The 13,887-nt window shown below is 40.3% G+C and overlaps 1 protein-coding gene across 1 annotated transcript in view; it reads left to right on the top strand.

The window, feature by feature from the left end:
• Positions 1–12,927, top strand: part of PPARD (peroxisome proliferator activated receptor delta) — an 18,855-nt gene extending 5,928 nt beyond the window's left edge. Inside the window, exons 2-6 of the mRNA XM_018560604.1 lie at positions 1,013–1,158; positions 5,008–5,146; positions 9,352–9,548; positions 10,194–10,644; positions 12,566–12,927. Coding sequence (XP_018416106.1) covers positions 1,013–1,158; positions 5,008–5,146; positions 9,352–9,548; positions 10,194–10,644; positions 12,566–12,813 — 1,181 coding nt within the window. The 3' untranslated portion in view covers positions 12,814–12,927. The remainder of the gene's footprint in view (positions 1–1,012; positions 1,159–5,007; positions 5,147–9,351; positions 9,549–10,193; positions 10,645–12,565) is intronic.
• Positions 12,928–13,887: the final 960 nt, after the last annotated feature.

Here is a 13,887-nt window from a genome sequence, read left to right as displayed (position 1 = left end):
TTTTTTTTGGGGGGGGTGGGGGGCAGATAGAGCTTTCTTTTAGTGGTATTTAATCACCACTAAGGTTTTTATTTTTTAATATTTAAAGAAAAAAAGTACCAAAAATGTTGAAAAAACTGTTTTCGCTACATTATATTATGAAACATTATTACCCCATTTTTGGTAAAGTATAAAAGATGGAGTACGTCAGGAACAATAGACATCAAAATGCCAAGCCAGACAAATGCATGCAAAAATCGCAAACAATACCATACCCAAAATTGGCCAAAGGCAACTCTTTAAAAGCTTTTACCGCTTATCAATTTACTGTTATCTGTGATTGAGCACAGCAGAGCCCAGGATAGGCGATGTGGGGGTGCACACATGCAGACAACATACAAGTGATTGGGTGGCTGTATAGCCTCCCGAACACTTGTATGTAAACAGACATTGCCGGTTGTTTAAATAACAGTCAGTTTCTCGTGCGGCGCGCACGAGTGGAAGCGGGAAAAGGATGTTTTAAAACGCCCACCTGCATTCAGGTTCCTTTTCACACAGCATACCTGAAAAAAATAATTTCTACCATTTAGATGTCTCTGTTTAATAGGCCCTTGGGCATACTGAAGCTACTCTGTTCAATTTCAAAGTAATAGCAATCTCTGCTGTCCCTATAGAAAGAATATTAACACAATGAGCTTCCTCTCATTAAGATCTTTAACGCTTTGGTAGGACAGTGTTCTAATCTATTTTACTACTGATAATGAGATCTGCCCACACAGTATAGGCAGGATTGATTATGGTAATCTCCCCAGCCCCCTTGCATATAAGGGGAAGTTTCAGTTTAAATGAAACTAGTAATTTGAGAAAACAAGTAATATGGAATCAGCAGTTTTTTTGTTTTTCAAGCTATGTTATGCAAATGAGAACATGTAACAAATATAAATCAGGTGTAAACCCAAAATGGAAATACTCTTCAAATGCAGGAATTGTTTACAATATGCAAATGTTTACATGTGTCTTCTTAATATTGCAGAAAGCCCACCTCGATCTCCATCTTCAGATGAGCAGAATTCAGGAACCCAACAAAGTCAGGATACTGTGCATACTGTGGACTGCAAAATTTGTGGTGACATAGCATCTGGGTTCCATTATGGGGTGCACGCATGCGAAGGCTGCAAGGTAAAACATTTACATTTTTTTTAACACTTTAAAAGAGGACCTGTCACAGAAAATGTGCACCATAACCCTCACTGACAGGGGAAATTTGCTTAGCTATAAGGTAATAATAATAATAAGACCAGTAGCAGAGACGGGTGATACATGTATTGTGAATATAAAAATAAATAAATACCATCACATCTTTCGCCCAACATATACATTCAACCCAACATATACATCTACCATGTACTGCAGGCTGGGCAATCTAAATTTCTGCTCCATCATCAGAGATGAATAGTAAAGTATTCACAATAACTCATGCATTGTTATAAGACACACACATTCAATGGCCAGAAAGTCAAAAACCCCTATTTAGTACTGAACTGATCCATTTATTAACTCCACAAATGGTCAGTAGCATCCCAGTATTTATGGTTCACTCACACCGGTGCTGATTAACGAACCGTAGCGCACAATGCACCTAACATGCATTACCAGCACAGGAGGTTGTTGCGTTGACATTCATTTGAATGGCACCCCAAACACACCTCCCGCCCGCAATGCCGTTGATCGCACAGCAAAGCACAGTACCACAATACCGTGCAGTGCAATTAAAAGAACTAGTGCCTAGGACACATTAACAAATGGCTATTTGCCAATGTGTCCTGGGTCAAACAACATATCACATTTATCCACCAAAGGTTGCCTCACACAGAGCATAGATGTTTTGATGAGACATTTTGGGTTTAGTTTATTCATTGAGCACCTTCCAGATTGCCACTTTAATAATCCCAACAAAGTTAACATAATTTTAACCTGCTTTCTTGACACCAATAGATAAGAATATTTCAGAGATGTTAGGAAGAGTCTCTCCCTATACTTTATAATAGACCCAACATAATCTGAGTCTGGAAGTAGCTTCTTAGCTTATGGTTAAGGAGCTCAAACACTCTCAGTCTCCAGTGGGAGGTACTAGGAAGAACTCAGTATTTGGACAGAAAAAAAAGCGCCAGACCAAATCAGATTTCAAAAGTCCAAAAATTGTTTAATGATTATGTTAATTAATCAGCAAACGCATTTTCGGGGGCAGACACCCCCCCTCCCCGGGCTTGAAACAATGGAAATGAAAGGTTGGACTCAAACCAATAACTCAAAAATGTTATCGTATTATGAGATATGGGTCGTTTCCCAAATTCATAGAATGCAGATGGCACTTAGATAACCCCCCCTGAGGAAAGGGTGTGACTGAGGAAAGGACCCTGAGTGGCCCCGAAACATTGCAATGTGAGAAGATGTGTGTTCTTCAATAAAATGATCACTTTCTGAAGATTTGACCATGGTGTGCTGGTGATATATTTTACTACTTAAATCTGAAGAGGTGACATCCGCAGTCAGTACAGCTCCCACCGCAAGAAACATGTCAGTAAGGCGTGCGGTAGTATTTTCCTGTATCGTGTCTGCCACCTAAACACATTCGCTGTTTGATCAACATAATCATTAATTGATCAACATGATAATCTTTTACTGTCCAATTTCTTGACACCATTGTTCTTTCCATTTTAAAAGGAAGCTATAATTGTCTTTGGGTCAATGTTATTTTCTCTTTAAGTTTTATACTGTTTTACATCAATATTTTCTCCTTTCCTTTAACTGCGGGTTAGCTGAAGAGACAGCACAACATTAGTCATCTCCTTGCAGAAAGGATCTTCTCACTGAAACTTCCAAATTAAGTGTCTGATTAGGGGAGGCAGTGTGGCTTCCACATATTTTGCAAAAGTTGTGCAACTAAAACCTCTGTTTTTAGCCATCGTAGTTAGACAGTGCACTTTTTTTGCAGGATGTCTGGTGAGTGTGCTGGGAAATGTCTGGTTTTGTACTGTGTAAAGCCCGTCCTTTTTACCGCATTAAAAAAAACAAGCTGGCTCCTAGTTTCACTGAAAGTTTGTCAAGCCCTGACTTACAGTATGCATTCCATTTATAGGATCATAGCTAGAATCAAACTCAGCATTGTAGTGACCTCAAGCAGCAAGTTAATGCCTATACACCGTGTAGCCTTAAATATGAATTGTAGAAGACATGCTGATAGTCATAAGCATACAGTGGCAGAACTACCAGGGGTAGGAACAGGTCCTGGCGCTCCACCACTGTCCTAAAATCATTAGTCTGTAAATCCTCCTTACTGTGGATGGATGACACGGCTGTGTTGGTGGAGACACACACACAGCCGCCACACACAGCCGCGCAACTTTAAAAAAAACAGCAGACTGTGGGGAGAAGATCCCTGCGATTCAGGTAAAGGGGGGGTGCAATTTTACCATGTTACACCCTAGCAATGTGGTCAGGGCTAGTGCTAGCGTAAGGATGTATAGGCAACCATCTGAGGGCACCGGGGTGGTGCAAAAATCCACCTTCGCCTGTGTAGGCAAAAATCCTTGCACCGACCCTGCGTGTGCTAGATAGAGAATATGACATGTAAAAATTAGGTTAGAGCTTTAGTTACTGGCAGGAGTACATAATCCATGTGCAATACCTCAAATATTTTAGCTCTGACCATAATAAATAAGCAAAATATGTAATACATGTATGTCTTATGCATCTATGTGATATGCATCATCTCATAATCTTGTATTGCATGGTACCTCTCTATTACATCCCATGCATCGTGGCTCTCCATGATATGCAGTGCCTCATGTCTCTTGATTAGATGCAGTGTCTCATTTCTATATATTACATAGAGGGCCTCATCTCTCTCTACTACATACAGTACTTAATTCCTGGAGCAACTGATGCCTTCCATATCTAGGCCACAGCTTCCTGTGCTGGCTGGATGTAAAACCACAAAATATGAATATGCAAAATTTAAAATACTTGATGGAAAAAAAGAAAATACATGAATAGTGTGTGCATGTATATAAACCAGTATACATTAATGTAGGGTCCTTCTCAGCTCTGTACCATGCCTGTCATTCAGTTGACAAACCCGTTATGTGGGCAGTAAAATCTCTGGCAGTTTAGTAAAAGGGGCAGGGCCTAGAGAAGAGGGAAGCCAAACATTAATTATAGATTTCCTGGATACATGTGCAGTCTGAGCCTAGGGTCCAAGCCACGCCACAGAGACCAGCAATTGAATTGAAGACTATGGCCCCATTCACACTTTGTGTATTGGCATTCCTCAGGCAGGAATTAGGGTTGCCACCTGTCCAGGATTCACCCGGACAGTCCGGGTTTTGAATGATGTGTCCGGGTTTCATTGCAGCAGAAATGCAGACATAAGATGTCAGGCAGACAGGGGCAACCAAAATTAAGATAGGGGCTACTGGTCCCCCACTGAAAATAGTCTTAACTATGATGTTTACATATGAATGGGTGGCTTTATTTACTTATGAATAAGCCACGACTCATTCTCCCCCAAAAATATCCGCAGTGTCGCTAGAGTGTTCGGGTTTCGCATGAAGAAAATGTGACAACCCTAGCAGGAATCCCAAATCACCTGATTAGATAAGGCCACTGTCACCCCTTCAAGTTAATGACTGGGTAACAGCGGTCACAGCTATAAACGGCAGTCTACATGCAATCATATGTGATACAATTACATGCAGTTTGAAATAGATTACTATCCCTGGACGCATCGATTGTGCGTCTAGAGATAGTGCTGTATTCCAAACCGCATGTAATCATATTTGATAGGATTACAGATGCAGCCGCTGTCACCCAGTCATTAACTTGAACTGCGGCCGCATCTAAACTTGAGATTTGGGATGCCTGCCGCAGAAGTAGGCTGAGCTTGTGCTTTCGAGATGTTAGCTACGAATGAGTACTAGTAGACACCAGAACTACCAGAATCTAAAATTTTTGTTTTGTCTTTCACAGGGTTTCTTTCGCCGAACATTGCGGATGAGGCTTCAGTATGAATATTGTAATCGCAACTGCAAGATACAAAAGAAGAATCGAAACAAATGCCAGTACTGTCGTTTTAACAAGTGTCTAAACCTTGGCATGTCCCATAATGGTAAGTATTGTGAGCATGTTATTGGTCTTGATGTTCTCGTGATCACAATACAGGCCTGCATTAGGCATCGAGCCATTTTCTTTACACCTTTCACTACCACAACTATATATATACTACGAGGAATTTAATACAGCTGGACAAATAAAATGGGGGCCAAACGCATAACACCAAAATGATGTGCTTTGTAACTGGTCATTGTAGCACCAGTTGTTGGGAATGGTATTCTAGCAAGGTTCGTGCCCCTTTTTGGAGGCAGCACTTTAGGTTTGAAGCAATGAGAGCAGTTTGCACCTGGTACTAGTCTGCATGAAACCTTAACTTTAGTAAAAGGATTAATTTAGAGTACTGGCAGAAATACTACAGGAATAGGGAGGTGAGAGTACTCCTGTTCTGGGGAAACTGGATAAGGCCTGTGGTGCAGCATCCTCATAATGGATCTATTAGTGCACAGGAATTACCATGGAGTTTTGTGTTATCATTTTGACATACCTGTGATAACTTTGTGCACTCAGGGGATCAAGTAATGCACTGTACTTTTCCTTCAGAGATGACCAACTGTTCTTTGTGTGCACAACAGAAGGCTATCAGTAATCAAGTTTAAAACAAAAATTATTTAAAAATACCTTCATTACTAAGAATAACAGAATTGTCATCATTGCTGGAATTGTTTTGTCTAATATTTTTCATTGTCCTTGAAGAGATAAGTTGAGTCCTGCAGTTCCCAGCACATGCTCTACTGGAGCTGCAAGTATATTAAGGTACACAAGAGGATTTGGCATTGACTTTGTTCTTCTGTTGGAAAAACGTTCCGTAAATATGGCTGACTATGCTGATTTCTAGGACTACTGTATGTTCTTTCAGTCACTTCATTATTTCAAGCACACTTGAGCACAGACGTTAAAAAGACAATGATTCTTTGAATGTAAAATGTAAGGTTAATTGACACTAAGGCTGGCCATGCACTGGCATCACCTGAAATATTCACAGTGTGTGGCTCTGCCAGCTTGACCAAAGTTGATTGAGTGATCAACTTTTGTCCATCCCGGAAAAGCCACAAACTGTATGAATTTTGGGTGATTCCTGAAAATCAATTTAAATTCTAACAGTGTATGACCAGCCTTATTGTCAACGAGGTTGCAGGTTGAAATTGTTCGGTGGAACAGTGACTGCAGACGATCAATGTGCTTAAATTTTTTATTTATTTTCTTTTACTTTTTTAAACCGTTTTTTTAACTGATATTTGTTACTATTATAAGAGGGCTAGCAAGCCCCTATGTGATAGCATTGGGTAGGTGACTGCTACTATAAAACTAGGTATATACCAAATACTAGTTATAAGGAGACATCAAGGGTCTTTTAAATCCCTAATGAATCCCCTGCCCTCTGCTTCAGCTGATTAAGCACAGAGTGTGTTTTATCTTCTGTTTGCCCCTCATTTGGGCCAGGATTCAGCTCCTGTGATGGACTACAATCTTAAATTTAGTTTGTTAATTTCTATCAAGATTGTGGTCCATCATGGAACCATGGTGAACAAAAGTAGCCACCCTCCAGACAGAAGGACAATGTCAGTACAAATTCAGAGATGATTTGAGGATCTACAGCTGAGTGATGCTCAAATAAGCTACATTTTTGTACAGTCAAGGTTGTTAGAAATACACCAGCATATGCTGATATGTACTGATTGAATTACTGAGATGTAATTATGTCTTTTGAGCAGTAGATGGTGCTGTAGTGCAATGTTAGTCTATGCTACATTGATGACGAATGTACAATCTAAAACAATTAGCAAATCATCACGAAAGGAAAACTAAATGAACACCTGTACAGACTCATCATCGCAGAGAAACAAGTCAAATCTGCCACTCATAATACACACAAATGTATCCATTTATAGCACAGACGACTAGGGCACCGAAACCCAAAAGCCATAAAAGACATCATAAAGAGAGGCTTATCAGAAAATATAACTGTCCTGCCCTGCAAATGCTCATGACATACAAATGCTGTATGAAAGCAAAGGGCACACGTACCCCACTTTCAAAGGCCACTCAAAGAAAAACCACACGCCCCGTGGAGCTCATACACAGTGACATGTGCGGACCAATGATAACTCCCTCATCAGGTGGGAACAGATATCCACTGACTTTCATTGATGATTATTCCAGATACACAACAATTTATCTGATGAAGCACAAGAATAAAACATCAGAAAAACTTCAAGAGTTTGTATTATGTGCACCGATAACTGAGGGGAATACATCATTAAGGAAGTAGAATAATACCTGAAGAAACAAGGTATAGTACACTAGACCACCACACCATACACTCCTGAACAAAATGGTGTAGCAGAACAGAAAAATCGCACTCTTATAGAAATGGCCAGATGCATGCTGTCAGATGCCAACCTACCTAAGAAGTACTGGGGAGAAGCAGTCATGACTTCAACATACCTACGGAACAGACTACCATCAAAAGCCGTTGAAAGCACCCTGTAAGCATGACTGGAACGCGGTAAAGAGGCTAATGCAATACCTGAAAGGAACAATTGGAATGAGGCTATGACTACCAGCAACATCAAATCCAAAACTAGTTGGATATGCGGATACTGATTGGGCCGGAGACTGCACAGACTGCAAATCCACAAGTGGTTACATCTTCCAATACGGGGAAGGAACCATAAGTTAGTCTAGCCGAAAGCAAACAACTATTGCACTTTACTCAACTGAATCTGAATACATAGCAGCAACACACACTTGTCAGGAAACAATATGGATTTGCCAGCTTTAAATGGACATGGACGTAGACATGTCAAACCCCATTCCAATATTCGAAGACAATCAGACATATATAAAGCTGACACAATCAGAAAGGGTCAACTCTAGAACCAAGCACATCAACGTGAAGTATTACCTGCTTAGGAACATTTAAGAGCAAGCCATTATCAACATTTAATATTGCTCATCAGAAGAAATGACTGTGGATGCACTCACCAAGCCATTGCCAAAGGATCGTCACAGTTTCCTTCGAGAGAAGCTGAACGTCATATAGCAAGGCATGTGCTGTTGAGAAGGGGTGTTGGAAATACATCAGCATATGCTTATATGTACTGATTGTATTACTGAGATGTAATTATGTCTTTTGAGCAGTAGATGGCGCTGTAGTGCCATGTTGGTCTATGCTAGTTTTCTATATGCATGCTTATATCTATGATATATACAGAAAGTTCTAGCTATAAACTGTAAGTGCTGTATTCTGATATAATGTCCTTCTATGCAAGTAAAACTTAATTCAGCATTCCTCAAGATCTCAGTGTTTCATCTAAACACATTACTAACACGGGGTACTTGAATGCATTTTTAGGTTGTAATTTCTGAGTTTAGTGTCACTTTAAATAAGAACTGCAGGATTACAAAGATATACCCCTCCCAAAGCTACTATCTGGCCAGCTGTCATGATGGTCCCTCCAGCCTGTCCCTTTCTCCTGACTGCCTGTCCTCCTTGGAATGTTCCTCAGCATCTTCACCTCTATGCACAGTGCATAGACGTAATGATTTACTGGATCTTAGACTGCTGCAGAGGAGGGGGAGAGACATTCTAGGGACTTGTCTAAGAAGAAGCCGGCTTTGGGTGGGTATATCTTTGTTTTTTTTTAACCTAGACACAAATGAGCAGTTAACCCTTGCAGTGGGTCTACTCAAAATTCCTGGAGTTCTGCTTTAAGGTCCCCTCTGACCGCTGAAGAGAAGGCCTGCATGTTTGACACCATTGCTAGATAATATAAAATAAATGTTAAAAATCCAACTGGGAAAATGAGAACCTCAATTAAGGCCCAGTAAGTCTGCCTGTCTGGGATCTCAGAAATAAAGCCCCTGAGAGATAAAAACAAACAAAAAAACAAAACTGTCAGGTGGTTTAACCTCAACATCTGCCAAAACTAAAATATCAGTTGTGGGATAACTAATCCTTTAACATTATACTATCAGGGTTATTCACGAAAGGTTGAAGAGTTTGGAGAAGCCAGGAGAAGTGAAAAATCTAGGCCAAAATAGGTGATTTGGAGAAATTGTCCAATTCAGCTCACTTTCCAGTTCAGCTATCTTCTCCTAGATTGTTCACTTCTGCCTTCTCCAAACTCTTCACCCTTTTGTGAAAAACCAAATTTGTATTATTCTTAATTTTTACATTTCTCTGTTATTCTTTTTTAGCAATTAGATTTGGTCGAATGCCCGAAGCAGAGAAGAAGCGCCTGGTACAAACAACAACAGTGGATTCGGAAAAAAATGATTCCCATGTGTCGGATCTGCTGGCTCTATCACAGCAAATCCACTCCTCTTACATGACCACTTTCACTATGACAAAGAAAAGAGCACGGGACATTCTAACTGGCAGGAGTAGCATATCGGTGAGGGCGAAAGAAATGTGCTGACTAAAAAGAAACTGCAAACTAACCTACTAACCATGGGGCAAGGTATTTACATAAACCAATGGTTGCATTGCCTATTTAATATACAGAAACAAATACCACTACTCTAGAATATATTTGTCTGTCTGGTTTAGTTGTTGTGTTCTTTCGACTGCATGGGCACACAACAGATTGGCAATTTTCAAACTGTAAAACCTGAAAGGCTTTCCATTTATTTTTCTATTAATTATCTTGCTTTTGTTACCTAGCTTTTATTTTTTTTTGCAATTTATAATGCATATAAATGGTACTGTAGTGCAAACTCTTGCCTTAGTTTTGTTTAAATCGATGAGGTTCAAGATAGGAGAGGGCTGTAAGAGATTGGTGAGTGTCAGGTGTCTTCTGTGAGACATAGGTGAGGCCCAAGTTTATTCAGTAAGAGATAGGTGAGGCCCAAGTGTCTTCCATAAGACATAGTTGAGGCCCAAATGTCCCCTGTGAGAGACAGGTAAGGCCCAAGTGTCATATATTACAAGCCTTGCTTAAAAAAGTTTGAGAAATGCTGTAATAGATGGCAACACTGTCCACAAAAATGTAAGTACTGAAACAAGGTTGTTAACCTCATCTACATTATTCCTTTTTCAGCCTTTTGTGATACATGACATGGACACCCTGTGGCAGGCTGAACGTGGAGCAGTGTGGGAGCAGTTACCAATGCAGGATCCTCCTGGAACAGAAATTGGAGTTCATGTATTTTATCGCTGCCAGTGTACATCAGTGGAGACTGTGCGTGCACTTACTGACTTTGCAAAAAGTATTCCAGGCTTCAGCTCTCTCTACCTCAATGACCAAGTCACACTACTAAAATATGGAGTCCACGAAGCAATATTTTGCATGATAGCCTCACTTATGAACAAGGATGGGCTACTGGTGGCTGGAGGCCGTGGCTTCGTCACTCGTGAATTCCTCCGCAGCCTTCGCCTTCCATTTTGTCATATAATGGAACCCAAATTCCACTTTGCCTCCAAGTTCAATGCACTGGAACTCAACGACAGTGATCTGGCACTCTTTGTAGCTGCTATCATCTTGTGTGGTGGTTAGAACCTTTCCATTATTTAGTCATGCCCTTCTGTTTTTTCTATTTCTCTCCCTATGTCATGTCTGTTTTCATCATATTAACCTATGAGAGTTAAACCTATAGAATAGGCATACTGGGTATAAAATATCATATATACATAGTTACATAGTTAGTAAGGTTGAAAAAAGGCACAAGTCCATCGAGTTCAGCCTTTATATTGACATCAAAACATGTTGTCTACATACAGGTAGAGTTGTTATTAGCCAATGCATTAGCAAGGGGTGGTGAAAACAAAAGCCTGCAACTTTATTGTCATTGCAGTACATCTCCAAATATCATCTTACTTGCTGCTGACACTGCTTGAAATATAGGTCATTTTTATTTTGTGATTCTCTAATTCAAAGATGTAAACAATAAATATATTTAACTGGAACAGGTACCCAAAGCATGGGCTATAAAGTAGAATTAAAGTAGAATTAAAATCTCTTGAGCAGAAACCCGGTGGGAATGTGTACAGCCATTACCGGCTGTTATATACAAGCGTTCTAGCCGATCACTTGTATAACCACACACAGTGCCAGTGATCACTCCCCCTTCTCTTTCTAAAGGCGGAAGCAATGTGTATTACATCACTTACGCCTTTAGCTGTCATTATCGCTGCGAATGTTGCAGTGAGAGTAATCATTTTAGGGCCATTAATCACCAATAACACTAAACTGATGAGCGGTAAAAGCTTTTAAAGCATCGCCTATGACAATTTTGGGTGTGTTCGTTTTTTGTGATTTCGCGGGCACACGCAATTTTAAGGCTTGACATATTTGGTGTCTGTTTACCCGACGTGACCCCGTCTTTTATATTTTACCAAAAAATTGGGTAATAATAAATCTTTCCTAACATAATAAAGGTAAAGCCTCTCACCAATAAAAATTAAAAAAAGAACCCTAAAGCTTAAATATCACTTTAATCTTGGCACAAAGCCATGCCATGACTGTGCACTGAGCTGCACACGTACACAAACACTGACAGGTGTGAAGAAGCATTAAGACAGAAGGGACATGCAGAATGTTTTCTGTCATAAAAAGTGTACCTGTCAGCGTTTTTTGAAAAATTGGCTTTACTTCCATTTAAAGAGTAACATATTTTATTGAATAGGGCTGACAGTATACAATAGAACTTTCTGAAAAACACTAGCCCCATATGCAGTAATGCATTTGCTGCCTCTATTGCACCTGGATTGTCAAGATGCATCAGAAAACCACACCCTGTGATGTTGTTCCTTTCTGTCACAATTCTCTTGTGAGATCTGCCAGAAAAGAAAGATTCAGAAATGTGAATGGCATAAATAATAACATGTCATCCGGTTTGATAAATCTTTTGACTTTCTGCTGTCTTGTTTCCCCTCAGTCTTGCACCTCTGGAAATATCACTCCTTCCTTGTTATGCTTTGCATGTAATGCCATGTTTTGCAGCTGTTTTTCAGCAGCTGGATTATTGCACTGCTTACATTCAGGTTCCACCTAGGGTTGCCACCTTTTCTTCAAGCGAAACACGAACACTCAAGCGACGCGCAGACATTTTTTGGAGGGAATGAGTCACAGCTTATTCATATGTAAATAGTGCCACCCATTCATATGTAAATATCACAGTTGACACTATTTTCAGTGGGGGGAGCCAGTAGCCCCTATGTTAATTTTGGTTGCCCCTGTTTGCCTGACATCTTGTGTCCGGGTTTCTGCTGCCATGAAACCCGAACACAGCATTCAAAACCCGAACTGTCCGGGTGAATCCTGGACAGGTGGCAACCCTAGTTCCACCCTTTGACATTGATTGTTTTGATGAATTTGAGACAGCATTTCTTCTTCTCCCATCAGTATTTTACTTCCATTTTCCACCCTTGTTTATGATCATGTTTTAACATTATCTTTTCCTGTCTGTCTAGACCGTCCAGGCCTTATGAGCCCCCCCCAGGTAGAAAACATCCAGGAAAGAATCCTAAGTGCTCTTCGGAGTCATCTGCAGACATCTCACCCTGATGCACCTTTCCTCTTTCCAAAACTCCTTCACAAAATGGCGGATCTACGACAACTGGTGACAGAGCATGCTGAGCTTGTCCAGAGCATCAAACGTACTGAGTCCAGTGCATCACTGCATCCTCTTCTACAGGAGATCTACAAAGACATGTATTGATCTTACTTAGACCTTCAACCTGTTATGACTACCTGTTAATTTAGAGAGTAACTTGATAATCTGTATAGATATTACTAATATACACCTTAGATGTCCTATATGTTTAAGCAAAAGGCACTTAAAGTAGTATTAGACTCTCAAACTTTTTTTTTAATAATGAATTCAGATCAAACAAATATATATTACCCAGCAAAGCATTGCTTTACATTTTTGCCCAAACACTTACAATTATCATGTTTCTGAACAGCTGCTCCCAAGTCTCTCAGTTCAGCTTCCCTGAACTTCCTGTCCAGTACAAGGGACAGAGGAGACTCCAGCAACTGTTCATCTACTAGCTTGGAGGAGGGAAGAGAGAGGGCCAGGGGGGAGGGAAGTAGCATGATTTGCTGCATCTGTGTGTTTGTGGAGACACACACAGCTTACTAGGCCACACAAGGGTGACTGCATAGCACTCTGCTTGAGAAAGGAGTCACCCTAAAACAGGAAGTCAGGACCAGTGCTCTGGTATCAGCTGATTCTGCAAGAAACTAAAACTTTTATACATCATGGAGCAGCATTCGGTGTAAGTAATTTCATCAGCATTTGAAATAGCTTTAAATCCTTTTGATTTTAATATCACTGTAATTATGTCCTATTGTTTCCTAAATTCCTGTGCAGCATAAAGATAAAGTTCAAGCTCACCTTAAACAGCATTGAGCCTTTTAGGAGATACAACGTGTCCTTTAAGAGCAATTCCACTCAAACTGTATCTCTCTGTTTTGGATGGAGTGGGCTGGATTTGATTCCTTATGGGAATTCCTGGTTGGGATGCAAGAACATCTACCCCATCTTTAAAACAGTTATGAACAGCTAAGCTTAGCTCCTCAGTTGCTCTGCTGTTGTCACCAGCCTTCTTGAGTTCTCCCTACATTCCTACAGAGAATGCACTAGTGAACAAAGGGTAAAACAATACTGTATCATGCAGGCGGATTTTCCATAGAAATATATAGAGATCTTACAGGTCAGCGACACAAGTAGCTGAACACAAACACCAAGCTGTTTTACAGCCATGTCTGGGGTCAATAGAGATCTTCC

This window comes from Nanorana parkeri, unplaced genomic scaffold (genome assembly GCF_000935625.1).
Source record: "Nanorana parkeri isolate BGI_ZX_2015 unplaced genomic scaffold, ASM93562v1 scaffold468, whole genome shotgun sequence".
Classification (NCBI taxonomy): domain Eukaryota; kingdom Metazoa; phylum Chordata; class Amphibia; order Anura; family Dicroglossidae; genus Nanorana; species Nanorana parkeri.
Note: the sequence above shows the minus strand (reverse complement) of the source record. Positions and strands in the feature narration are given on the sequence as shown.